At 39.9% G+C, this 26,626-nt stretch overlaps 1 protein-coding gene across 8 annotated transcripts in view; it reads left to right on the forward strand.

Moving 5' to 3' along the window:
* LOC109632159 (protein MTSS 1-like) overlaps nucleotides 1-26,626 on the forward strand; it is a 49,888-nt gene that overhangs the window by 15,379 nt on the left and 7,883 nt on the right. For 4 of the 8 annotated variants that reach the window (XM_020091292.2, XM_020091298.2, XM_020091299.2 and 1 more), the window contains exons 4-11: nucleotides 16,477-16,561; nucleotides 17,590-17,681; nucleotides 17,792-17,866; nucleotides 19,413-19,424; nucleotides 23,918-24,075; nucleotides 24,264-24,371; nucleotides 24,526-24,623; nucleotides 26,244-26,508. In XM_020091292.2, coding sequence (XP_019946851.2) covers nucleotides 16,477-16,561; nucleotides 17,590-17,681; nucleotides 17,792-17,866; nucleotides 19,413-19,424; nucleotides 23,918-24,075; nucleotides 24,264-24,371; nucleotides 24,526-24,623; nucleotides 26,244-26,508 — 893 coding nt within the window. The remainder of the gene's footprint in view (nucleotides 1-16,476; nucleotides 16,562-17,589; nucleotides 17,682-17,791; nucleotides 17,867-19,412; nucleotides 19,425-23,917; nucleotides 24,076-24,263; nucleotides 24,372-24,525; nucleotides 24,624-26,243; nucleotides 26,509-26,626) is intronic. The other 4 variants (XM_020091294.2, XM_020091301.2, XM_020091296.2 and 1 more) reach the window with 3 other exon arrangements.

A 26,626-nucleotide genomic window follows, 5' to 3' on the forward strand; every position in this document is an offset into this window, starting at 1 on the left:
AAGTATGTTACTGGTATGCAGACAGGGATGTGCTGTAGGAAGATTTGTTAGCATCTTGACGTCTCTTTAGCTTCGTAGAGAGCAAGTTTTACCGGTTTCAATTTGAGACATAATTAGAGGTCGGGCTTTTCTGAGGCTTCCATTGACCCATCTTCAAATCCCAGTGTCTGGATCTTGAGAACAGCCTTGGAAAAAAAGGAGCTGAGTTGTGTCTCATTTAGAGCTTTTACTCTGAATTGCACAGTGGTACACAAGTATGCAGTTAACACAAGCTGTACTTGGAATTGTATAAAATGTTAGGAGGATTGGAAAAGGACATACCTTTGTTCCTTTCTTGCTTATTGCATATTCACTCACACTTTACATTTTTAAAATAACTGGGGGCTGTGTCACCTGTGGAGTGACAGCTGTCAAGACACTTGCTCTCCATGTAGAGTGAGTATTTGTGCACATACGGTGTATTAGAGTGTGCTTGTACAATGCATGCATGTTAAACCCAGTGACTGTCAGCCGCTCTCACATTGGGTCTGTTTGGACATGTCTTCATCGGCAGAGCTGAAATAGATACCTACCTCAAAGCCAGCATGTAGGAGCCTGTTGCATCCATTTGGACCTAAAAAGATTATATAGTCATACTTAAGTGTTTCTCGGGCGGATAATTACCCCAATCGCCTATCCAGTTATTCAAGAATAATTAATCGTTTAAAGAACATTACATCACAATCAACAACTCTAATGACTGTAATTGTGTGTACGCTGTTCCAGTATGTCATTTTACATGCTGTTTGTGGTTTAAGAAATGAAGCTGTATGAAAATAAAGTGTATAATTTGGTTTTATTTGGACAAAGCAAGATAAGCTACATTAGCACATTCAGTAAGAGAAGAAAAAAAGACTACCAATGTAATTCTATACCCACAGTTTTGATCACCATATGTATCCCATAGAAATATTTGGGAAAACATCTGTTTCCCCAGATTTTCAAGTGAGTGGTTTTATTATCTCGATGTAAATCTAATCCTGCTAAGCCATTAAATGAGAAATGAGATCAACCTAGTGTGACACACATCCTGTTTGTTTGCAGAATTACCAGTTCTGGTGCCGTTATTACAATAGTAGTTTTTTATCCAATATGTCTGTTTCACTCCAGGGTCAAAAAACAACTGAGAAAAACAGAGCATCAACCAAACATAACTTTAAAAAAGGATGTTGTCTGTTAGATTTACTTGAATTTCTGGCAAAATGTGCTAAAGTTTCTGTTCTTCTCATAATAAAACTAAATAGTGTATACTGGGAATATTAAAACTAAGGTTAGGTGTATATTTAATGGAAGTAATTCCAGTGCTGATATTATTATTGTTATTGGTACTGTATATGATTTACTGCTCCTCCCCAGTCCTCTCATTGTTTCAGTTTTGCCAGCTCTTCTAGTTTTGACGAAGTGGCTGCTCTACATCTTTCTTAACCTCCATATGCTGCCTAGCCTCAGCTCATTGTGTAACTTCTCCCATTAATATCACTGCTGCCCCTCCTTATAGAATAGCTGAGTTCCACTGAGGCCTTTGTGTGCCAACAATGAGTTCAATACCTGAAAATAACTTCCAATTTAGAGTCGTGTGTGTGTGTGTGTGTGCGTGTGTGTGCGTGCGTGTGTGTGTTCATCCAATCAAACTACATGTGTTGTTTTACTTCAAATTAAAATGACTCTGAAACAGAAAATTCTAAAATGGCAGACAACATGCATGTGGCATAAATAGCTGTTCATGCTTGTTCTGAAGTTCAAGTTGCTGTGTTTAGCAGATAGTAAGAGTAAGTGGAGCCATAAAGCCCAGATGTCTCTAAAGATTTACCTCCAACTATTTCCAGTCATCTGGTAATGCACTTTGTACCCATCACTAATGTCAGACAGAAGCTGTCACAACTGTTATCTATTATCTATGCCTGTCTCTATTACGGGCATAGATGACATATTCACTTATTATTACTCTTTTCACTCTTGGTAGTTGAGGGTTTGACATAGTTTAATTATGACGCTACAAAATATGACATAAAATTAGGTTTATCAATATGCTATTGAATCACTAAGTGATATGAAGCAGCAAATGGGGATTAGAAATAAGTGCATAAGTGAACTTGATGATAAATATCTCTTTATGTGTGTTTACAGATACCTGGTTGATTCTCAATAAGGCCTCTGTTTCCTCACTCATCCTTTTTCATTTACTGATGCTGGGCCATATAATAATTGTGAACTAGCAGACATCCAGACTAATTTCAATTAAACATGTAGGTAGACATTATTGTGCACTTTTTCTTTTGAGCCACTAACTGCGATGCCAGAAGCTTCACCTGAATAGAGATGTACTTTCACTTAACATACTTTTTGTTCAGTGATCATGTACACACAGACTTGTAATGCACTGAACTCCAAACGTCTGTAACAGACTTATTTCTAGTTCTGTCTGTATTTTGGCTCACTTCTTTCACACTCCGTGTGCAGTGCCTTTGATAGGCCCCCATACAGCTCCACGGAAAAAAATCTGCCCCTTTCGTCTTTACCCCGCTCAGTTTATCCCTTGGCCTCTGTTACAGAGCAGCCTCAGACTCTGAACTAACCCACTGTCTCAATGCCCTCTCTGAAAGGGCTCTGTCTAGTTTCAGTCCAAGACCGCCATGGCCCTGAACGTTTCCTGCCCTCCATCCTGCCCAGACCTAGATACCAGCCCCTGCTTGAGCTCCATGCCTCTCAATCTATCCTCTGTTCTCTTCGGTTCATCATGACCCCATCCTGGGAATCTTACAGATCACTGGAACCAGCAATTAAATCAGTTAATGGGTCAAATACACAGAAACACGCATATACTCAGATTATCTCAGGCCTGCACACTCTGGTGTTCACATGCACACATGTGCCTGCACAGCACAAGCAGAGATTGAATCATGTAGACCAGAATGCTCAAAATGATCCTTGCTTCTGTTAGACTCACAAACAATAGATCCCTGTGACTGATTTAGTGCTGGTCTTTTCTCTGCTCTTTGAGAATTTATGGGTCAAACTCTTTTGTCAACTCTCATGGTAGACTCATTTTGTTTGCACCATAAAATTCATTAACATAGAAAATAAAAGGAACTTTCTTTGAAAGATTTATCTGCAACCATCTGCTTTAATACGAACATCTGCCCATCAACAGTGATTTTGGCTCATCGTCATGGATTTAAGAGTAAACGAATTTGTATATGTGTGAATCACATAGAGGGAGGCAGAGAGGGTGTTTCCGAAACACTGCAGGGAGTTTAGGTTTAACACCTTTTAAGTGAGTTTAAGGCACAGAACTAAAGAATTCTGTGCACTTGACTATGCGTGCATGCAGTGTGTCTGCACAAGTGTTTGTACACATTAGCGCTGTTTGCACACTGTTTTTGTTTAAACATAAACCCGGTTGGACCAGTGAGCTTTGGATTTGAAACATCTGACATGCATGCAAACCCAAATTGAAAACACACACACACACACACACACACACACCCACACTTATATGGCAAACTGACCTTTTACTTTCTGAGGTTGAACAAGTTGCTGAACGGATAAACTTGCTCCTGATGGGGAAAAACACATTTTAGCTTTCTCTGTTTTTAATACTCACAGCAGTGAGTTAGTGCCCCAACACTGTTTAGCATTATCCTGCAATCCTGTGCACAAACTTACAGACACATGTTGGATTTCATTTGATTGTCTAAATGAACAGATTTCTTTTTTTCTTTTGGCAGTCCTTACAGTGTAAACTTATGGTCATGTTGCAGCCAGAAAACATGAATTGAAAAAAGTGGTTATATTTAATATCTCCCGAGATAAACCAACGCCAAAAAAACAAAGCAACTATGTTTATTGACTTGTTCCCCATTTCCCTTCCATAAGTATTTCATCACGTTCCAGTCATTTAAGGTTGCCTGTTTAGCCCTCTGTTCCTCCCTTCATTCCTTCTTTCTGCATATTTATACTCCTTTATATTGTCCTTTTCAATTCCTCTCTTTCCTCTTGTCCTCTCCCCTGCACCTACACTCTCACCTCCCGTCTGTGTCCAGGCTGTCGAGACCAGGTGCACACACAGCCGGTCTCCATCAGCATCACCACAACGCCAGAGTAACGGGAATAATAAAAACTGAGTTTGAACGGAAGTAACAGAAATAAAAGGTGTGTTCGTGAGCCCAGGTTTTTCCACTTGCTGATGTGTCATAGAATAGAGTGCAACAGCTTACATTTGCATAAATACACAAAGATAGTGACACATGCACAGTGGGATACCATCATCAGCTATTTGCAGTGTGACTGGGCTCATGAGCCATCTGCTGCAGCATGAACTTTAAAGGTGAACTTGGAAAGTGTCAGGTCATACAGACCTTCTGTTATCAAACATTTTTATACTTGCACAAGTATACATTAAATATTAAATACGCCATTAGACTGCATATAATATATGTCTAATATATGGCTGTCATAATTAGTCACTGCAGTCAATGACATAGACCCTGAAAATGTGTTAATATTATAATTTTGAACACAACATTCATTTTCTTTCCCCTTTTTGTTGCATGGGGAGAAGAAATATCAATCATTTAGATTTATCCATTTATTGGTGAAATAGCACCCGATTAATTATTAAGTCAAATATGCCTGTGTGTAATTATCTAGTTTTTAGTATTTTGAATTGAGGACAATAAAGTGTTGAGTGAATGTGTTGTAAACTCTGCTGAACATGCACATAAAACGGTGTGCTTTAAATAGAATCAATAGATATGAGTTTATCATTGAGTGTGTGGGATAATACAAGCCATTGTATTGGTTGATAGATGGATAAATAATGGTTGTGTTCAGTCCATTCAAGTTACTCAGTCAGTGGATTTGACTCGGGGAGCTTTCAGTGACTGGATTGTTCCCCATCGTCCCATAGACACTTCATAAAACACTCTGAATGAATGATGTGTTTGTGTGTGCGTGTTAGTGTGTAGTGTGTGTAGTGTGTGTGTGTGTGTGGGCGGGTGGATGGATGTGGGGTGACATCAGGGTGGAGAATGTCCCCCTTCGTTCTTGTTGGCAGTAATGGGACTTTTACACAAGCACACACACATGCACATTTAGAAGCATGCAGAGGTTCAGACACACATATGGTAGATGTAATCTGGTGGTCATTATTGCAAACAAGGTAGTGTTGTGTCGTACTGACAAACAGTTCAGCCTCTCTGGAGTGTCTCTGGTTTAAATTATCAGCAGTATCTCCCAGACTAAAGGCCTCTCAGTCTCTCTCTCTACAGGGAAGGGAAGGTCACATGGCTATTTAGGCTACATCCACACTAAAAACACCTTGTTTTTAAACACTCATTACTACACTTTACACCACACAATTGCTGAGTTTTTGAGTCCCTTAAGTGGAGTCTTTTGGAAACACTACAGACCCTGTTTTAGGAAACAATGACATAGACAGACATAGTCGCCTATGTCGTATCCCTGGTCTTATTTTTCGCCATCACTTTTCACAGTATTTTCTCTAACTAATCCTTTTCCGGTTACATAGATAAATCTGGATGGAGATTGTTTCAGTTTTCAAACACTTTGAAATGAAAACGTATTTCTGTGGATGTAGCTTTAGAAACCAAACCTTGTTGAAAGCAGGTATTTGTGATGCCCTGTTTGGTTTCAAGTAATGCGAGAGAACAAATTTAGTCAAGAACCGACTCCTCTTTGCTTTCATGTGTCGGTGAATTATCCCACAGAATGCTGTCTTGTTTCTAACTGTGTTAAGGAAAAACGTGTTACTCTTAATAGATGACCAGGAACGAGTGTCACACTTCTGAAACTCACATGGTCCACAAAGATACATTCATCATATATTTATAATTTCAAAGTTGCTGCTTTTAGTTAAATCTCTTAAACAAGCTCCTTAATGGGGCATTGACACTGACAAGCCCTAAAACTCTTCTCGAGGCTTTTCACAAGGTCTGTGTCTGTGTTTCAAGTAGGACTCCACCTGCTTACTTGCATCACCTGTTTTTCTCCACACATTTCTTTTCTTTTGCTGATATTTTTAGTAGTGGTAGAAATTTCAAAATTAGAATCTGGGGTGTTTGAAACCTTTGTTCTTAGTACAAGCACCTACATTTTGAATTAAATATCTCCAGCATGTTCACACTTGAAATAGATTGAGAATTGTGATCTAAACTGAAAAATGCTGGCAACTCCAGCTGTGACGTCTCACACACAAGATGAACATGACTCAAACCCTGTGACTCAGACTAGAGTTTATTCAGTTGTTTCTGTCTTCAGTTATTGCTGTAATATGAACCTCTCCTGTCTTCACTGTCAATGATTAACTGCGACTTCAGACCTTTTGCACGTTATGACCATATGGCTACGTGACACTTGTCTGGTGTTTGTACCAAACCGTTTCTCATTCGTGAAACAGTGGTTTAACTTTCACTTTTATGTTTATTGGGTTTCATGGTTTGAATGTTTTAAGTTGTGATCCTCATATGCCTCACGGTTCTGCATACCACACATTTGGATGGCAGTAGTCGCCCAAAAAATGGCAATGAATTCATTGGTAGAGCTCCTAGTAAATCCTTTCTATCTGTCTGTGGAATGTGTGTCAGACCAGAGAGGAAGATTAGAGAAAAAGTGGGGCACCAGAGCCTGGAAAAGAGCAAGAGTGGGCTCAAGGGTAATCTATCCTCGCTCTCTCATTCATTCTCTCTGTGGCTCTGTCTTTCTCTGTGTCTGGTTATCTTATGACACGCTTAAACCCCCTTGTTGGTGGCTTTAATTGGTTAGATTCCAGGCACTAGACTTAAAGCCTCTGCTGAGCTGTTACATGCTGTGTAGAACAAAATGCAGGCACAAGCTATCAGTGAGTGAAGCTCTATGACCACAACTTTTTTCTGTTGTTGTACTTGAAGCTTTTACAGGTCAGTTATACATTCCACATTGGATGCGTTGAATGCTGACGATGCAGAAATGTAATGGCACTTGTGGTAATTGCTTTTGTCCCAAAGTCCACTGACTGTAGCCTGTGTATTTGTGTTCGGTCACCCATACACACCAAAGACTGGGCATTTTGCCCAAACATACACTGCCCCTCATTCCACCCAAATATTCAAGACCTGACTCTCCCCTTAAACATGCAGCTCTGAGGACCAAGTCATGTTGCAGTATAGTAGGGGTGTTACGATACCAGAAAATCCATGGATTCTTCATACCAAATTGGATTCCACAGCCCAAAGTTAAACACACACAGAGGCTGCTGCACACACTCATTAGCACGAACACCTACATATAGTCAGTGTGCAGTAGTCTAAACTGATATGATAAAAATGATGATGCATGGGAATATTGATTTAAAAAGTCATTGATGTATTTGGACATACTGAACAGTTTTGACAGTTGCCTACTAATGTAGTAAATGCCCATCAAATGTCATGAACTGTTGCTATGTTAGCCTTAACAAGGTAACGTTAGCATGTGGGAATGTTGTGTGGAGCATTGTTACAACACATTCGACTGTTGAAATTCACAAACATTAAGACAAAAGTTTCAAGTTTCAGGATCAGGATATGAACATTTTTGACAATATGTTAATAACTGAAACTCTCTCACCCTTAATGTGTTCATAACCAGATTGAAAATGCGTTGTAGCATCATTTTGCTTTCAGCCGCCATTCCACATGTTGCTGTACATGCCTTCTTCTTTCCTTCTTCCTCTACCTTGAAGCTTCTACTACTTGTAGGGTTATAATGCTGTCCTCTTCAGTCTCACAAAAATCAGTGCCGATGACATCTATGAGACCTTCAAGAAATTTTAGCATCGACTTGACACCAAGTATCGGTTATCTTTAATACGAGGGAATCTTTAAGATGACAGGCAGACCTTTTATTTGTGAGAGGAATGATATTTGCCAAGTATTTTCTGTTATGACAACACCTTTCACCATTGATTCAGTGGACGTAGCATTTGAAGGAATTCACCAAAATGCTCTACATGGATCATGTACTCTCCCATGCTCTGCTTCTCTCTGCGCACCTATTTTTGTCTTGACTGTGACCGCCCATTGAACTGGCCAACTGCTTACTGACTAGATTAGTTCAGGCACCACGTTAACATTATGGTACCACATTCACAGACATCAGAGAGGAGGGGTGGGAGCGGAGGATTAAGTTGGGACAGAGAGAAACCAGAAATAGAGAAAACTAAACCAAGCACAGAGAGATCGGGGTCTGAGATTGAGAACTAGATCAGAGAGGGAACAGCTCAAAGGAAGAAATCAAAGGGATACAGTAGAATAAAGAGGGGAGGAGGGGGGTGAAATTCCTCCATGACCTACATTTGCATTGCATTGCACTGCAGATGAAGTCAACATGTGCCCTCATAGCATAGTACTGTACTTATACAGTAAGCAAGTTAGCATAAATCAGCATATCAAATCTGCCTGGAAACTGTTTACTTGTAGAAGATTTCTGTCAAGAGACCACCCTCGTATTCCTGTTGTACAGCATGTGAGTTCTAGTGATCACACTAATATACTGTACTCTACCTCTTAACAGCTTGTCTCCTGGCAGACATGCCACACACTATTTCTCTGACAAACATTACTTATTTCATGCCTTTAAACATGAGCTACGCAGATCTTCTCAGGTGAGGTGACCGACTCAGACAGTCCAAAGCATTCCACAGTTTAGTCAGAATGATTGTACAGCTGCATTGTCCTAAATCTAGGGGATACTGTGAATGTGTGAACATGCTCTGGAAACTGTATTATTGCACCAATGAGCGATATGAAATTCCGACAAATTTTAAATGAGTTTAAAGGATGATGGATTGGGCACTGTAAATACGTGGATCTGCAGTGAGCATGCAAGATGAGAAATAGCTCACGGCACACCACAGTGTGACAGGAAAAATGATGGTTGCATTTTGCAGACAATAACAATGCTGTCTTGTTATCTTAATTGGTTGCTTTTCATTGCTTAAGCATCATTTCGTACCACAGTGCTTTGTGACAGTAAGTGTAAAAGAGGGCAAGGATAACAGAGTAGGGAGGTAGAAACACAGCAGCACAGAAAGCATCCAGATGAGTTGCATTTTTCAGCCATCTTTTATTGTTTATCTACAGCCTCAAGACCTTGTTAGCATTCACACTGCAGAACCACACAGAGGGGGCATACTGTCAATTACTCCTCATTGTCGTTTCAACTCTCTTCTCATCTCCTCTTCATACCCAAGTATCTACGTCTTTCTGTTTTCTAAATAGCATCATGGGAACAGTAAATAGTTTTGAGAATTTTACACAGCACTACAGAGGCACTCTGACACACTATTGTTACCGACAATAGTTAGTGCATCAGGTCAAAACTCTTTGCTTCACACTTCTATATAATCTCTGTGTATGTCTTCAAAATGCCCTTGTAACAAATCTTCTTACTTCTGCCTTTCGCACAGATTGTGAAAAGGTGGAACATATTATAGGAGGACCAGGAAGTAAGAAGAAATAGAATCAGGTCAGAAAGGGAGAGAGAAGTAGAAGCACACATGGAGGAGAGGGGACAGGAGATCTTTTTGGGGGTATACACCTCAGGAAAGTAATGTTGTGGATAGAAGGGTAATGGGGTTTTATGCATTACTACCCAGGGGACGTTCCACTGCATTGCAGTGGCACACTGACACACATTCAAAACCGCAATTTACAATGAGTATATTGTGGTTTCTTTTGAGTACAGGTTGTGAGTATATTTATAGAATTGCATTCAGTAGTAGAGCCACTACACTCCTGACAAATTTCCTTTAGTAATGGATATTGTCACCAAGTGACACTTGCAGCTTCCATTCACTCTGCATATGGACACTCAGATGTTTGCCTGCTGTTGTTTTGGTGCGCCGTTTGACTCTGATGCTAGCTTATGACAAACACCATCGTGGGTTTAAACGTGGGTATATCTGTCTTTCTCTTATCTCTCCTGTCAGCATTCAGTGAATATGGTGTTTTGTAGGAAAAAGTGCTGTTGTTAACGGTACTCATTACTTTGCTTTTATTGTGTATTTTATGCTCATGACCGTAGGTTCAGTGCTGAGTGTGGGAACACATGTTCCGGTGCTGATGTAGTAAATGAAAAAAAGGACTCTTTTGACTCCTATTTGGTTAAAATCGATTGTAAATCAATTGAAAAAAACCAATAATGCTAGTGTTGTTGTGTCACTACCTGGATTTTCCCACACACAGCCATATTTAATATATATATGGATTTTATATATACATTTTTTAACTTCAATTCAGTTGTACATACTCTTTTTTTTTTTTTACACTCTCATAAATTGGTTCTGCTTTTTCTTTCTTTCTTTCAATATTTCTACCCTTAAATCATCTCCTCCTTGTCTCCCCTTCCTTTCTCCGGCCTGTCTGTGGATGACAGCTGCTTGGAGCTGTAGTCAGGCCGTCCAGAGTTTGTGTGCCTCAGCAGTGGTCACACTGTACCGAGTGTGTGTGTTTGTGTTTGATCACAGACACATTTACATATAGTAGTGTCCATCGAGGATAGAGGGTTAATTGCTGACTGTCGTGTGTGCATGTCTGACAAGCTGACTCTCTGTCAGCAGCTTTTGTTGAACGAAGAGGTGAAGTTGGGTCCCAAGTTAGTCAGGCAAATGATTAGAGCAGATTATTGTACATTTACTGAGATCTTGTCAGTTGTTTTACAAATTTCCCATTATATTTATTGGCATTTTTTTCTCCTGCCATTTCGTGGATTCGTGGAACCCCTCAAAGCCACTTAGTTGATCTTTTATTTAAAAAAGATGTAACTGTAAACTTACAGTATTACAGTAATGTGACAGAGCAGACAAATAAATCAATGAATGAAATGCTAGTCTGTATAGCACAGCTATGTGGGTGGCTCCATCTGGACATGCCAACTGCTCGTGTGTGTGTCTAGTCTATAAAACGATTCAGGTTTCCAATCTTTCTTTAGCACAGTCACACTTTCTAACAGTGGTAACTATTATAGAAAAAAAACATTTAAATATGAATTTAAGCATTCATTTCAGCCACCTCTGATAATGTGTTTACATTTTGATGAACACTCAATGTTGCTGTTCTTTTTGAATGGCTGTTGCCAAACACCTATATAAGTATAAACTGGTTTTATGACTAAATGTCTGCTGTGATTATTGCAATTTTCCATAAAGACAGTGTAATCATGAGTTAATACTTAGACATAAACCTGAAATGAAAAACATCAGTGCATGTTTCTGACAACTTTATTGTTTAATCAGTTGTATTAGCCAGAGGCCACAAAAGTCTAGCTGCTTAAAATTACTGCTTCATAAATAATCATTTTAAAAATGTCAAATGTCCTTTTTGGCATGAAGAAGAACACCAGATCTGACCGATTTGAAGAGGAGAAGATGTGTTTTTAAAGATTGCCAAAGAAGAGTAGATGCAGCCTAGTGTTTTCTCCAGGTCTCTAATTAACTAGTGAACAGATCGCCTTACCTCTGTCCAGCTGGGTTGTGTGTGTGTGTGTGTGTGTGTGTGTGTGTGTGTGTGTGTGTGTGTGTGTGTGTGTGTGTGTGTGTGTGTGTGTGTGTGTGTGTGTGTGTGTGTTACGTGTGTATGTGTTGTGTGTGTATGTTTGCGTGTGTATCCAGCTGTATGGTCTGCAGTCTCTTATCAGTGTAACCACTGGCCCATGGTTAACAGCGACCATCTGGAGCCCATACACAGAGTTGGTTTCTTGTCAGGACTACCAAAGCCAGATAACTCTCCCTTTTTTCTATTCACTTTCTACTCCTTTTTCTGCAAAGTTTTTCTTCTCGTCCATTTACCCTTTCTTCCATTTTTTTATATGCATCTATGGAAAGGCTATTTTAACATTCAAGAATTTTGCCATACACTTAGGTTCTCTTCCTCCCTTAATCACTCATTTGTTTCTCCTTATATTAGCTTTCCCTCCATCCTCTAATGACAAACTGAGATACGCGTAAAGATGCATATGTGTGTACCACATGCTTTCTTCACTGGGTTTACCACAAGTGAACCATGGGTTTTATTTTTAGAAAGGGTAAACCACAGGATCTACATGTAAATTAGTACCTTTTAAGATGCACATTACATGTTTTTGGAAAACATGAGGATGTGTTACAAATGTGGCAGGTTGAACTAAGAATCTTAGCTGCAGTAACAAGAGTTTTGGCCATATAAAGAGCAGTTTGATCCGTTTTCATTGCAGAACAATACCTACCACCTTTTATTCAATCTTAGAAAGATGTTCAGTGAGTTAATTTCAACACTGCTCACGCTCACAGGACATCTTGCTACTGCACTCTGCTATACACCTATAGAGGACTATGCATCACAATAAGGGCCTCCATTGTTTCTAATGCTTTCTTACAACACACTCCCTCACACCCTCTGTGTCAGCACAGTGTGACATTCCAAGGAACAGTCTGGACGGGGGTTGAGGACAGAGACAGACTTGGCAACACGACATCAAATTGCCATCCTATCTCTCTCTCACTCTACACTCTCTCTCTTACTCGTGCTCACACACACACACACACACACACACACACACACACACACACACACACACACACACACACACAGACAAACACACACAGACAAACACACAGACAAACACACACTGAGAAAAAACTATCACCTTTGTCACAAATGTCCCAATAGACTCATGAGACACTGGTTCCCACACAAAGCTGTAACACCAGTCACCAAGAGACAAAGCTTGGATGGGAATTTGGGAAAAATTAGCAGGGCACCATGTTTATTAAAGAGTTAACGTGTAGTCTATTAACTTCATATTGGACACTTACTCTGGAACATTGTGGATTGATGAAGCCTGTGACTGTAGGTGTTTTGGAAACACAAACCATAAACACAGTCTGTGGCTGAATTGGCTCTTTTTTTCACACACTTAGTCCTGCTTACTTGCATTTTATGTTTAAAAAAGGTGTTAGTTACACATGATCCGTTCACAGATGCACCAACGAGTGGAGCTTACAGTGTGTGTGTGTGTGTGTCTGTGTTTTCCGCTGTTTAAGTGTTGGTAGTGCAGGGATAATTACAAGCCTCCACAACAACCATGTCACACAGCAGCTATTTATACTGAAAGCCAGCTAGATGCCACTACACACGCAGCATTAGTCTGGTCTCCTGCTTTTGTGTGTGTATATTTTGCCCTGCATATACTGGGTGTTATTTATGTGTGTGTGTGTGGCAGACAACTGGAGCTGCCAGTGCAGCTATTTCCATCCAGGGGGTCGTTCGGTGCTAGACGATGGAGTAACCGATGAGTGTTAGCAGCCACTTCATCCTGAGAGCAACATAACAACTTTCCGCAAACTGAGCAGACTGACCTGTCATGAAAACGAGACACTTGCATGAGATGCGTGAGCTCCTAATAGGTGACATAGCTCAATTCAATATTGTGATAAATAATTAGATTATTTTGAGATTTTTTCTTGTGGCTTTAGTAAGCAAAATCAAAACTTTACATCAGACGAATCATCTGACACACACACAGAACAACTTCACGTATCCCATGATAACTTAATAACATATTGAATCCCAGTTCAACCACATGCTGCTGTGCATTACACTGGACTGCCCGTCCAGGTAGTGTGTGTCGTATCCTTCCTGAAGAGTTTGTTATGTCAGTCACTTTACATGTGGCAAAATACAAGGAGGTCTTGACCTAGAATCTTTGCTGGAGCCAAGTCAGATTGTAGCAGGCACACACACACACACACACACACACCCACACACACACACACACATGCATGGATATACGGTTACCACAGCAACTGGCAGTCATGGCAGAGGCCACATTGACTCCCTACCTGCTGGGAGAGGGAGAAGTGCTTGAAAGAGAAACAAGTTTCTTTCATACAAAGAATATGTGCTGTGGCTGAATTATTTATGACAACGATTATCATGCTGCTATGGTGTAGCAGTCTTATCCCTGTTAACAGTATATAACCTCTGAATTCATTGAAACGCTAGATGGAAAAGGATGAATTGAGATCTGACTTGAGTGTGAGTTAGAGGTAACCTGGACTCAGAGTGTCATGTTTCTACTCCCATAATGCTGCATGCAGCCAAGAGCATATTTTGGTTCATATCAAATCCAGTAGTGTGGGTGGGGTTGCGCCAAATGAATAATCAACTGAAACCAAACTCTTCCCTTGAGCATAAGCCTGAACTCTACAATAACTTTCCAGTGAAAAACTCACTGTCTTTATTTTTCTAATTTTATTTAAAATTTTTTGCATGGCCTCTTTATACCACTGTGGCATCTATCAGCCACACCCTCTACAATAACACACAGTTATGGTAAGTGAGAGGTGGCCAGATGGAAGGATGGATGGATGGATGTGGTGACTAAACAAGTCAACGCAGGAATGAATGAGCATTATGGTGCTGTATAACAGAGAGGTCTTTTATGGCATGTAGTAGCCACACCCTCTGCAATAAAAAGCACGCATGGTTAAAGAGGAGCGGATGAATGAATGGATAGAGGGAAAGCTTTGAGGTCATAATGGGCTCAGTGGGATTGACATTAAATTATGTATTGTTGAAAGATGCGGGAAAGTTGTAATTTATTGTATAAAATAGTCTAATTCAGTCTCTCCGTGCTGTCTTCTTTTCACTGAGCTCTTAGAGCTCAGTGAGCTAACACTGGTCTTTTAGAAGAAGGAGAGAAAACTGTTCTGCTTTAAATTAGAAACAGACAACTTAGAACCTCTCATATCGTGCTGGTTTTGCAACACTGAAAAAGAAGACTCAGCAGCTATGTGACAAGATTTATTTGAGAGGTACGAAACAAAAACAACAATTTATGCACCCAACATGTCTTCACCATTCTCCCGTTGAATTTAGACACCTGAATCTAGCTATAAACAAGAAGACACTGTTCTCTCGGGTGGCTTCAAAAAAAAATCTTTCATTAGTGTAAGATCATGAGTCTGAAATACAGTTGAAATCTGTCCTGAACTATTTTTTGTGCCTAGCCCTCATCACATTACCACCCAAAAATATCACCTGGGGTTTTATCTCCATTTGACAACTTTGAAAGTTATTCTCATTTTATGATATGATACTTTTTTTGTGGCACCCCAGTTACCAAAATAAGTCTTGTAGGTCAAATCAACAGACTCTTGCATTTGCCCTGCCTAGCCTCTAACAGAGTAAAACAACTTTGTGTGTTGTAAATCTGAGTGTGAGTGGGTGTGAGTGAGTGACAGCTCTGTGTGTTTGTCTCCGCATGCAGCAGGGACTGTGCTGACAGCAGAATGGCCTGCTCGGTTGGAGGGGATTCACAACCACACATACACACACAAACTGAGAGTATCACACTGTCACTGAACAGAAAGTCACGAGAACTTCACGCAGTTTCATGCAAGATCTCTGTGCCCTCTAATGCACAACCAACACCAGCAGACAGACACACACACACACACACACGCACACACACACACGCACACACACGTACACACACACACACACACACGCACACACACGTACACACACGCACACACACACGCACACAAACACGCACACACACAGTAGTGCCTCAGTCCGACAAAGAACCCGACCAGTCACACTGAGCAGCCAGACAATGGTTCTGTCAATCAACGTCAAGTCCCTGCTTAGCTGTCCAGCCAGAGGCCTTCCAGTGGACAGCTAGTTAGCCTGTGTGACAGAAACTGACATTAGCCGCGAGCACATTTTCTAGACTCCAGCTCCGACGTTGCATCGCTTCTCTTGACCTGAATGTGTGCACAGCTCCTAAATCTGTCCTTTCAACTGATTCCCACATTTTCAGCTGCAGTGGAAAGAGTGGGGTCAATGAGCGCTCCTTTTTTCCAGCAGTGAAGTCACTCTCAGTTTAGTTTGAAGTTAATGACTTTACAGCATTAGCTGCCTGTGAGTATTATGTGCTTCACTTAAATATTCAAACTGCTTTTCAGTCAGTGTTTACATTGTAGATGCAGCCACCTAGTCTTTATCAAAAGCCCATTGTGTGCTCAGCTCTGTGGAGTCTCTCTGGTTACCTGTGTAATTAGACGTCTCACTCAATGATGCAGCTGCAGACAGTCCTGATGTTCTGGTAGTTTGATGCAAATTGCAGCAAACGTTCTGTTGTAAATGTTGATATATGATACAACTGGATTTCTGTCTATTTGAGCTTCCATGGGCGTCAGTGTCACTTCGGGATATTTGCCCTTGACCCTTCTTCTCTGGATTCTCTCTTTTCTGGCCTCTTGCCCTACCTGTTCATTTTCTCTTACATCATTCGAAGAATAACTTCTTATGGATTGTTTGACCACCTAATTGTTTTATTTATTGTTGGTCAGTTTGATTAATTTTTGTGATTTTTACATTAAAAGCTTGTTCTTTTTTTCTTTTTCCTATCTTTCAGGTGGAACCAGAGACATTGGATCGGCTTTGACCAGGATGTGTATGAGACATCGCAGCATAGAGGCCAAACTCAAGCAGTTTTCCATGTAAGTAACATTATACAAAATGTATAGTGGTGTCGTGCTCTCTCACCCACATTACAACAATAACTCCCAATACACCAATATAAATTAAATAAATAAAAATAAAATAAAGGTTTGATGTGGATTAAATAAAATATTACATTTGTATTTCATAATTAGTGCATTTTGACACAAGCACTTTTCTCGGTGCAATATAATGGTCTGTATTTAAATTATTATCTTACCATACGTCACCATATCATGATATTTCGTCTGTGGGGACCATGAGATTTTGGGAAAGAGACATTTATAATATCTCAGTGAAGTAACCCTCAACACATATCTCACTCTGTCTGTCCTTTCTCTCTCTCTCTCTCACATACAAACACACACTCACGATACAGACAAGGGACTCTCTAATACGGGTGGCATTTAAGCAGAGATTCCACTTGGATCTCCATAGCAGGGGTTGTACAGCGGGGGGCTGTGGTCACCACCCACCCACTGACATACACACACACAGTCTCTGGAGAAATGTCTGCAAGAGGGGCAAGTCTAATTTTAGTTTCATGCACTAAGCCTGCAGCTGCCCACCTCTCACACTCGCAGCCTCTTAAACACGCTCACAAAGACAGACATGACTGCACAAGCTTCTTAACTTCCTCCTGTGACACACAGTCAGACAGAAGCAGACTTTTTTTTCCTTCTCAAGTCTGTTATTCTCCCTTTCTTTCCACCTGTTAATGATTGACAGACAAGACAGAAAGGCAAGCTAGACCTAATGGTTTAATGTCTGCTACAGAGACACTTATAAACCCTGTAGAGTGAGTCTGTAAGACATGAATACAATGAAACAAGATTTAAAGGTTCTTGACAGGAATTTTATATTTTTGTGTTAAATAGTTCAGTTCAGCCATAAGATCAGTCTATAAAATTTGTTTTGGATACAAGTGAAAAGTTTAGAATTTAAAGGTTTATTCTACTTCTTCGTCAATGGTTTAACTGAATAGGCTGACCTCAGATCAGAAGTGAGAAACCTGTTGTTTTCGCAGAGGTTTCCTGGAGTGTCTGATCAACCCTCTACAAGAACAGATGGAGGAGTGGAAAAGAGGAGTCAATACTTTGGACAAGGACCACGCTAAAGGTATTTCAGATGAATAACAATACACTGGCCCAGAAATCCGTTTACCAACAACGTATATCTCAATCATTTACAAGCAATTAAAAGTTTCTTTATTTTGTCCTTTTTGTCAGAGTATAAAAGAGCTCGCCAAGAAATTAAGAAGAAATCTTCGGACACTCTGAAACTTCAGAAGAAAGCAAAGAAAGGTAAAAAAAAAAAAAAAAAAAACCTGTTTCAGGTGAGACAACAAAAATAACAGTTCAGTTAATCTGTTGATGATGGAAACAAATCGTGTTCTAACTTCCAAACTAGCTAGGTGTAAAGGTTAGGGTTAAAGGGGTTTTATAAATTTGCGGCATTGCTTGCTAAACCAAAGAAAGACATCAATCACATGCCTGTCAGACAATCAGAATGTGGGGAACACACTACGAGACAAGCAAATTCATTATACATAGTACTCCGATTTTTCAAGTGAAGGAAGAAAAGGCTCAGCTTCTACAGCTTCAGTTGCTTTTCCCATAGATGCTATGTTTCTGTCATGAGCCGGACATAAAAAAGATGTGGTTTTCATTGACGTCTTTGAGAATTGTAATCACCTTTTTCCTGGATGCCAAAATTAGACATCTCTGGTCTGCTTACATCTGAAATGAAAACATGCAGTTCATTAGCTGCATTGCATCAACTTTATTTTTGTTAAAAGTGTTTTATTTTGATACAATACACTACTGTACTGGATTAAAGTTTTGTGTTTCCAAGAAGTCAACAAGCAGGACTAAAGGAAAATTCAGGTCAATAGGAAAATGGGACAATGTCTAAATTGTGTGTATGATATTTTTATTAGACTGCTCTGTGTGTGTGTGCGTGTGTGTGTGCGTGTGTGTGTGTGCGTGCGTGCGTGTGTGCGTGTGTGTGTGTGTGTGTGTGTGTGTGTGTGAGAAGTTTATCCTCACTGATTAGACATGTGCAGATCTATGAAGGATAAACATTACCTTACTTGGTAAACACTCTGGTGAGAGTACTGGGGCTGTTTTTCTGCAGTCCTCTTGGCTCAGGCTTTACATATGCATTCACCCAGAGAAAAAATACCATTGACAGAAAAAGGAATTAGATTAATATCCTCAATGTTTTTTGGGTGCTGATGTTGTCAAGTTTGATTCAGTGAATGTCAAACGGTCTTCATGCTGATGTTCAGGCAAAAGTACAAGAAACACATGCTTCTTCTTATTCTTACAATGCTGTAGATTTAATGTTGGTACATAACTTATATTGTACATTGTGTTTATTACTAATACTGTTACACAAGGTCATTCCTCTACAGTAGCCTGCAGGACTTTGATTATCATTAAACACTGTTGGGATGAGTGCATGACAGACCATACAGTTTGTAAACACTCTTTTAAAAACAAAGTCTGCTGATGTTTGGAATTTTCTGTCAAATTAATGTGACAATCAAACTTACTTCTAATTAATTATTATAATTTTGACTTTCTGAAAGATTTTACTTGAACTAAGGCATTTCTTTCTTTTTTATGTTCTTGTATTCACATGATTTTAGACAGGAAACACATGATAATTATATTGTATAAAAAATCATTTTGGCTTCACTTTTCTTCGAGTATTATCCAAACACACAAACCTGCAACTGATGAATTAGTGTTTAGCACTGGCACTATTTCAGTTGACTTGAATCTTTTTCCTCTCCCTGTCCCCATGTGGTTCTGATACAATCCTTCGCCTTATGCTGCACTGCAGCTGATAATCTAGGTAAGTCAGTCTGTGGAACAGACACACTGTCTAGGGTGCTGCTGACGCTGCATTGTTTAACCAATCATCTTAGTTTCATTATGAAAAAGCAATGAAAGATATTGATTCTTATGAAAAAATAAATATTTTCATGCTCCAGTTTCTTCAACAGCTGTAGCCTCTTCTACCTCAGCTCGTAGCTCTGGATTAGTGGCCCCATTTTTATATGCCCAATGTAATGTGACGTAAAGTGCTCTCAAAAAGGAAATTGAACAGGAAAACAGGAGCTGACGCTTCATAAGGGTAACACAGTTGAGGGCTGAAATAGAAGAAGATAAAAACATGCTGCTTTTGAAGAAGGAAGAGAGGTAAGGAGGTAAAGTGGAGGCCTCAGTAGACTTGAGATATAATCGGGCACTAACTGGTCCAGTGGCTTGCTCAAGTACTCTTGTAAGAGTAGTACATGCTTGCATGCTTTTGTTCCTTTGCTTTGTTCACTCGCATAAACATACTTTCTCCATTTTCCTCAAGCTAGCTGTCAAAGCAATCAAAAGAAGTTTTACAAGACTAAAACTTTGACTTTGACTACAACCACACTGCAGAATTGTAAACAAAAACAATAACAACAAAAGCACATGATTCAAAAACTATTTTAAATGTAATTATTACTTACTTTCATTTAATTTAGCAGCTAGTAAAGCTTAGGTGCACCTGGATCATCCAAAGTCACATCTCAGTTTCACAGAATACATGCAAACTTTTAAATCAAATTTAGGAATAAGCCACTAGTCTTAGTTACACCACTTAAATAAAGAGCCCTCCTTTTATGCCCTGAAATAACACCCCATCTGTCAGCTGGTGTTGGTGAGTCTGTGATGTTTGATACGTGTCTTGTGAGGGTGTTTTTCTGACCTCAGACCCCGGCCTCACTAAGAAACGGCCTGTGACTGCATCCTAATGTAATCATTGGTCATGTGTAAGCTGGAGCACTTAATCTCATTTGTGTGTGCACATTTGTCCACATGTGTGCAGACTGGGTTATTTCAACAACACACCACCCGTCCACCATATACATCTTGGCTCAGTCGCTGGATTTCTGGGACATTAGTCTGGTGAAAACAAGGATATAGAATATCAGTAAGATTTCTTAATCTTATTAGAAAGCTCACACACACAGTGTAGCTTTGCTGCTCCAGCTGCTGTGTTGATGAGCAGCTTAGCTTATTATTAGTGGTCAATATACATTTATGTGTGTTATGATATTTGATGATATTTTATTATGATATTTATGATATAGCCATATTTTGGACACTGCTGTGCTAGACATACACACCAGTAAATCTACAATATAACATTGTTGTAGGTGTGAAGCCTTTGGACTGTAATATAATACCTCATCCAGTGGGGAAAAAAACAATGTCACAAGACCTAATTGTCTTTAATTGGAGACGAAAAAGAGTTGAATAATATGTTAGTGTGGATTTGTTCACAATTGCAGTCAGTGACCACTGAGCTGCAGTAAACCTCAATGTTTGTCTGCGGTGGGAGAGAAAGAGGAAGTAGCAATCAGGGCCTTGTCATTCACGTAGTTGCACAAGTTACGGCACAGAGACCGGGAATGTGGACAAATCAAGGAGCAACCCACAGCTCAGACACAGTTGTAACGTAACAGAGGCTCAAGTTGAGCACTAACAACCCCCTTTGCTCACCACAAGTTGACTGTTACTCGCCGGCATTGTCTTGACACATGTGTGCCTGGGTGTGTGTGTATGTGAACTGTCTTTTCCATCCGTGGCTTTTACATTGACACTTGTGTCTGTCTCAATCTGATTGAGTGAAGCATATGGCTTTTGGTTGAATATGAAAACATATTTTTCATTCCATATTTGGTCAGAAAGTACTATGTAAGTATTAACGCATTATGTACATTTCCACACTGGCAACTGTTTAATGTAATTAAATGAGTAAGGGGATAAAGTTGCTTCTCGATGGGTCAGCCTTTAACAGAAGTAGATGTAGACTAGAAGTGGTGCCGATTGTTATTGTGTTCAGCACGACTCTCATGAGCACTACCAAAACGGCAACAAAGAAAATATTTGGCTTTCCATCTGTCTGAACAAAGTTCCTCAACTTACAGCGGTGTCTTTCCAAAACCACTTTGGTTATGTCGAGAATACCGACTGCCAATGCTTGAACTAGCAGGAGAAACCAGAATGCAGTATGCTCCATCATTTCACATCGTGCCAAGGAGACACCACAGCATCGCTGGCACCGGAGCTTGAAAAGTGGTTTTTCAACATTGAGCCCAACTAAAGTCTGAAGTTTAAAAATGTTATTTATTCATCTTGAAACAGATTTAAAGAAAAAAATGGATATGATAAAATGTGACATATTTCACTTTGTTGCAGTAATTCATTTCTATTTCACTCATGTTGTGCAGTAAAATTATGTCAGCAGATAATTTCTGTGGCAACAGGATGATAAAAGACACATTTTGCTTGGAGCTAATCAATGACAAGTTTGGTCCTGTATAAGCAACTAGACCCATGGGTAAAGCTTGTATAGGCAGCTAATGCACATTAAACCTTGTACAGTGTAATGACATTCCTGTCTGCTCAACAAGCTGCCTTTAGATCTAAATGAGACTGAAAATATATACTGCAATTTGGACTTTCCAGTCTGGTCTCCACAGTCCATCAACTCTGTCGTGGTCTCTGCAGTGTAGTAAAGTAGGAACTGCAATAAACATACACAACTCAAATTCCACAGAGTCCAACATTACAGGCACTAAACCAAGCTTGGTAAATGGATTCTCTTTTAGCCCGTTTATCTTATTTTGTCAACAACAAAGTGAGTAGAAGTGTAGTGTTAGTATTTTTTAACAGTCAGAGTTAAAACTGCATATTTTAGTCCCTTGTAAATCTAAATTCCGGATATCTTTACATAAAATAAGGATAGATTTTGGTATCGGTAAAAACACTTCCTCAGATTGGAGATGTAACAGCACTGTTGTATCACTTTGTTTAAAAAGATTGTCTTAGAAGAACTCGAACCACCTAAATGACATAGACCCACCATTAACATTCACATTGTACTTGGGTGATTAGAAAATATGTCATTTCTCATTAGGATGAGCTATTGTGATGTTGGGCATCATGCAGAGTTTCCATCTGATCTGCTTTTTCCAGTCGTATTTGTGTGCCCGCTGAACAGCATTGTTAAATGTCATTTTTATTGTGGTCTAATGAACTGTTAGAGAGAGATGAAGCAGTGGAAACAGAGCTTCCCACATGTATAATGTATAGACTGCACTGACATATCAGGAAGGGAAAGAGCTGGTGGTTTTTCCTTGCTATAAGATGGAGATTCTTTCGTTCTACATTTGTGGTGAAATGATTTGCGTGTGTAACTTTATCAGTGTTTCTTTACTACTGGTTTGTATGATATAGGGGCCTCACGGCAAACTTTCAACAAAAGACACCAGTTTGTTATCTTTACCCAGACACAAGAGCAGACAGATAGACCGCAGAGTTGTTCGCTGTCGGTTTAACCTTCATGTACCAAAGTCAAGACTGTGTGTGTTTGGGTGCAAGTGTAGTTTGAGTGGTAAGATAATGGCTCGGAGGCCCAACTGTGTGTCAATTTGGGCAGTCGCCAGCCTTCCTGCCTCCAGAGAGAACTCGAGAGGGCTTGATTTGGCTGCAGGGTATCCTCACTTAACACACACACACACACACACAAACACAGGGCAAAAAGGCACATATAGTGCAGAAAAAAAGGATAACCTTGGGTTTGTCATGAGCGTCCTCAAACATTCTCAGATTTGTATATGCATATTCAACACACACACACACACACACACACAAAACAAGGTCCAGATGGTCTTGAAGAAGCCTTGCACTCTTGTTAGTCATTAAAACACACACACACACAGTCGTTCTTCTTACTGTCAAGAATCTCCCTGACTCTGAAATTAAAGTGTGTAACAAAGAGCAGTTGAGAGATAGTCAAAAAGGGTTCTCACGTTTTGAGTATTGCGTCATAGACTGAAGTTTTCCTAGACAAGCAACAGAGTAGTTGAAAGGAGATAGCCTTCTTGCTTCCACTGAACGAGAGACAGGGGACACTTCAGTGACAAGAGTGGCCATTCATGCTGAGGTGATAGCCAAAAAAGTAGCAGAGACATTCAAACAGTAGCAATTAAGATAGCGTAGTCTACAATGAAGAGATAACACGTGGAGCAGTCGAAACAGAACAGAGAAAATGATGAAAAATCTTGTACTTAAAATGTTCTTTCATTGATTCACATCATATTGTTTGTGATTATTCATGCATGTTCTGCTTTTTAGCATTTCTGATCTGAAGGAAGCTCTGCTATCAAATGTATGCCATTCATTTGTTTAAACATTGTGCAGTCGTAATTAGACCAATCATGTGTTTCCAGTAATCTTTTGATCTTTTGATATGCACATTCATTTTCTGTGTGTTTGTTTGTGTGTCCTTTTGTTTCCAAGGACGAGGAGATATCCAGCCCCAGTTGGACAGCGCCATGCAGGATGTCAGTGATAAATACATTCTGCTGGAGGAGACGGAGAAACAGGCCCTGAGGAAGGCGCTTATAGAGGAGAGGCAGAGATTCTGCTGTTTCGTCGCCATGCTCCGGCCTGTCGTGGTGAGCACAGTGAGGGAGAGAGAGAGAGAAATGAGCTGTCAGAAAGTCATCTTACTCCACAGTGTAGTTGTTTTTTGTTTTAATGCCACAGACTGAAAATATGCTTATTCATGCTACACTTCTCTTGTTCAAAACTCTTAAACACATTCTAACATCCAAAAAACTCTGGTCTCTGTTAATTCTTTTAGGATGAGGAAATTTCTATGTTGGGAGAGGTCACCCATCTCCAGGCCATCTCTGATGACCTCAAAGCCCTGACCTCTGACCCACACAAGCTTCCGCCTGCCAGTGAACAGGTGAGAGGAAACGCTCTGTGAACACACAAACTAAACAAGACACTTTATGATGCCCTACATCCTCTTTTTGTGTTTATTTAAAAGGCTTTGCTTAATGCCTCTTAACGTCACAAGTACAAATATAAAGTATGACTTATATTCTCCTCCCTCTCAGGTGATCATGGATCTGAAGGGCTCAGACTATGGTTGGTCGTATCAAACGCCACCCTCTTCCCCCAGCACCACCATGTCCAGGAAGTCTAGCATGTGCAGGTAGGTTCCTCCAGCCAATAACCAGACTCAGCCATGAATTAGTGAAACAGAGAGGATACACATTTTCCTATTGTACCCATAAAAATAACTATAAAATGTGTTTGTGATGCTGGAGATTATTCAAGGGTTAGATTCTTACAAGTGAGGAACGAGGAGTTCAAACAGCAATGTCTTTTTTGTAGTTAGAGGTTTTATAGCTTATTCATAACTTATTATAATAGCATGAGAATTGTACACGCTACATCTACAAAACATGCAAATCTCTCATTTTTCCCCAGTTGATTATTATGAAACTTCTTTATGAGACAGTTTATATCAGTGTAGAGGGGTGTGGAACAAGGACATAGAGGAAAACTCTTAATTATGTTGCCCAATCTATGTCTGCCACCAAGTGGTCAGTATGAGATGCAGTAGTCCTTTATCCTAGTATGCATCTTAGCTGCTTGTATTTTTTCTTCTCCTCTTTCATACTGATAGTGTTTAGTTTATTCTGCAGAGATACAGTTAAAGTAGACATTTTATTGGAGAAAAGACACACAGGGATATTTGGATGAAGTGTTAAAGAATTGGTTCTTGTTTTTGTCTGTTCACACATTGTCCTACTTTCACTGCTTCTTGTTTGCATCCCAATGACTGTTCCTAAACTGTTTTTATGCTAAAAGGTAGAAACTGTAAATCTGGGTTTTGCATTGCTTTGCATTTGTCCTGAGAAAAATCACCACCAATTTAGGGGTTTTGGGACGTCTGTGTTTGAATCAAAACTGTAAAATAACCTGTTATCTCATGATGTCTGAAGTTCTTCTTGCCTGGAAAACATTTCAAACCCAGTCTGGAGGAACAATATACTTTTTGTGTCTCAATCATAATTATAGTGATTTATTCACAGATATACCATTGTCTTCTTTCACTGCAAATCTTTGGGTTAACATGCTTCAAAAGAATCACAAACGAAATTCATAAATCATTCCAAGAAAGTCATGTTTGCATTTTATAGCTTTTACCTATTTTGTGACCTGCCTAACACACACATTTATGTGTTTGTTTGTGCATGATAGATTAGCATTGTTAGCAGCTTAAACTATATAAATATTACTTTTGCCTGGTCCAGTTGCACTTTTTTTTCATAATTGTACATGATTTAGTACAATCATGACCAAGTAAATGCTATTTTAGATCTTGCCATTTTTATATTTGCTTCAGATGTTAAATTTATTGCTGCTCAATTCCCAGTATTTTCTCCCAGTGTTGAAATAGTTTTTCCCTTTTTGTGTAAATATTTTCGTAGGGCTGACTGCGAGGCCTGAAATCCTTTGATTTCCTGCCTGTAATTATTCTCATTATGATTTTGCGCCTCATGTTGGTTTGTGTTGTTGTTTTGACTGGATTGGCCTCAGTCACTGCTTGCTGCATCTTGGTGTGGTGTGTTAATTGTTTTCCCACCCTGTCTCCTCCACATCCCCCCCTCCAATCCTCTGCCTTCATTCCCCCTCTGTTATTCTTTTTATCTCTCTTTTACCCAACTTTCTTTCTTCTATCCATGTCTTTGGGTGCACTTGATTCTCTTTACCCCGCCTGTCACTGCCAACCTCTCCTCCCCCTCACCCCCTTCCCCTTTCACAGTAGTCTGAACAGCGTTAACAGTAGTGACTCCAGGGGATCCAGTGGCTCCCACTCTCATTCTCCTTCCTCCTCTTCTTCCTCCTCTTCCTCACACCAACTCTTCCACCACCATCACCCCCGACATCGGTACCGTAGCTCCACGCTGCCGCAGCAGGCCCCGGCTCGGCTCTCGAGCATCTCCTCCCACGACTCTGGTTTCATTTCCTCATCACAAGACCAATACATGTCGTCCAAATCATCCTCGCCTATGCCAGCTGAAACAAAGGTAAGGAAAAAAACATCTTAACTACCCACACGTAACCACAGCTTTGTGTCCAAGTATGTTCATATGGTTGAGACAAGACTATAAAAACCACATACGTTCTATGATTTACAAGTTATTG

This window comes from Paralichthys olivaceus, chromosome 13 (genome assembly GCF_024713975.1).
Source record: "Paralichthys olivaceus isolate ysfri-2021 chromosome 13, ASM2471397v2, whole genome shotgun sequence".
In the NCBI taxonomy this organism is placed as follows: Eukaryota; Metazoa; Chordata; class Actinopteri; order Pleuronectiformes; family Paralichthyidae; genus Paralichthys; species Paralichthys olivaceus.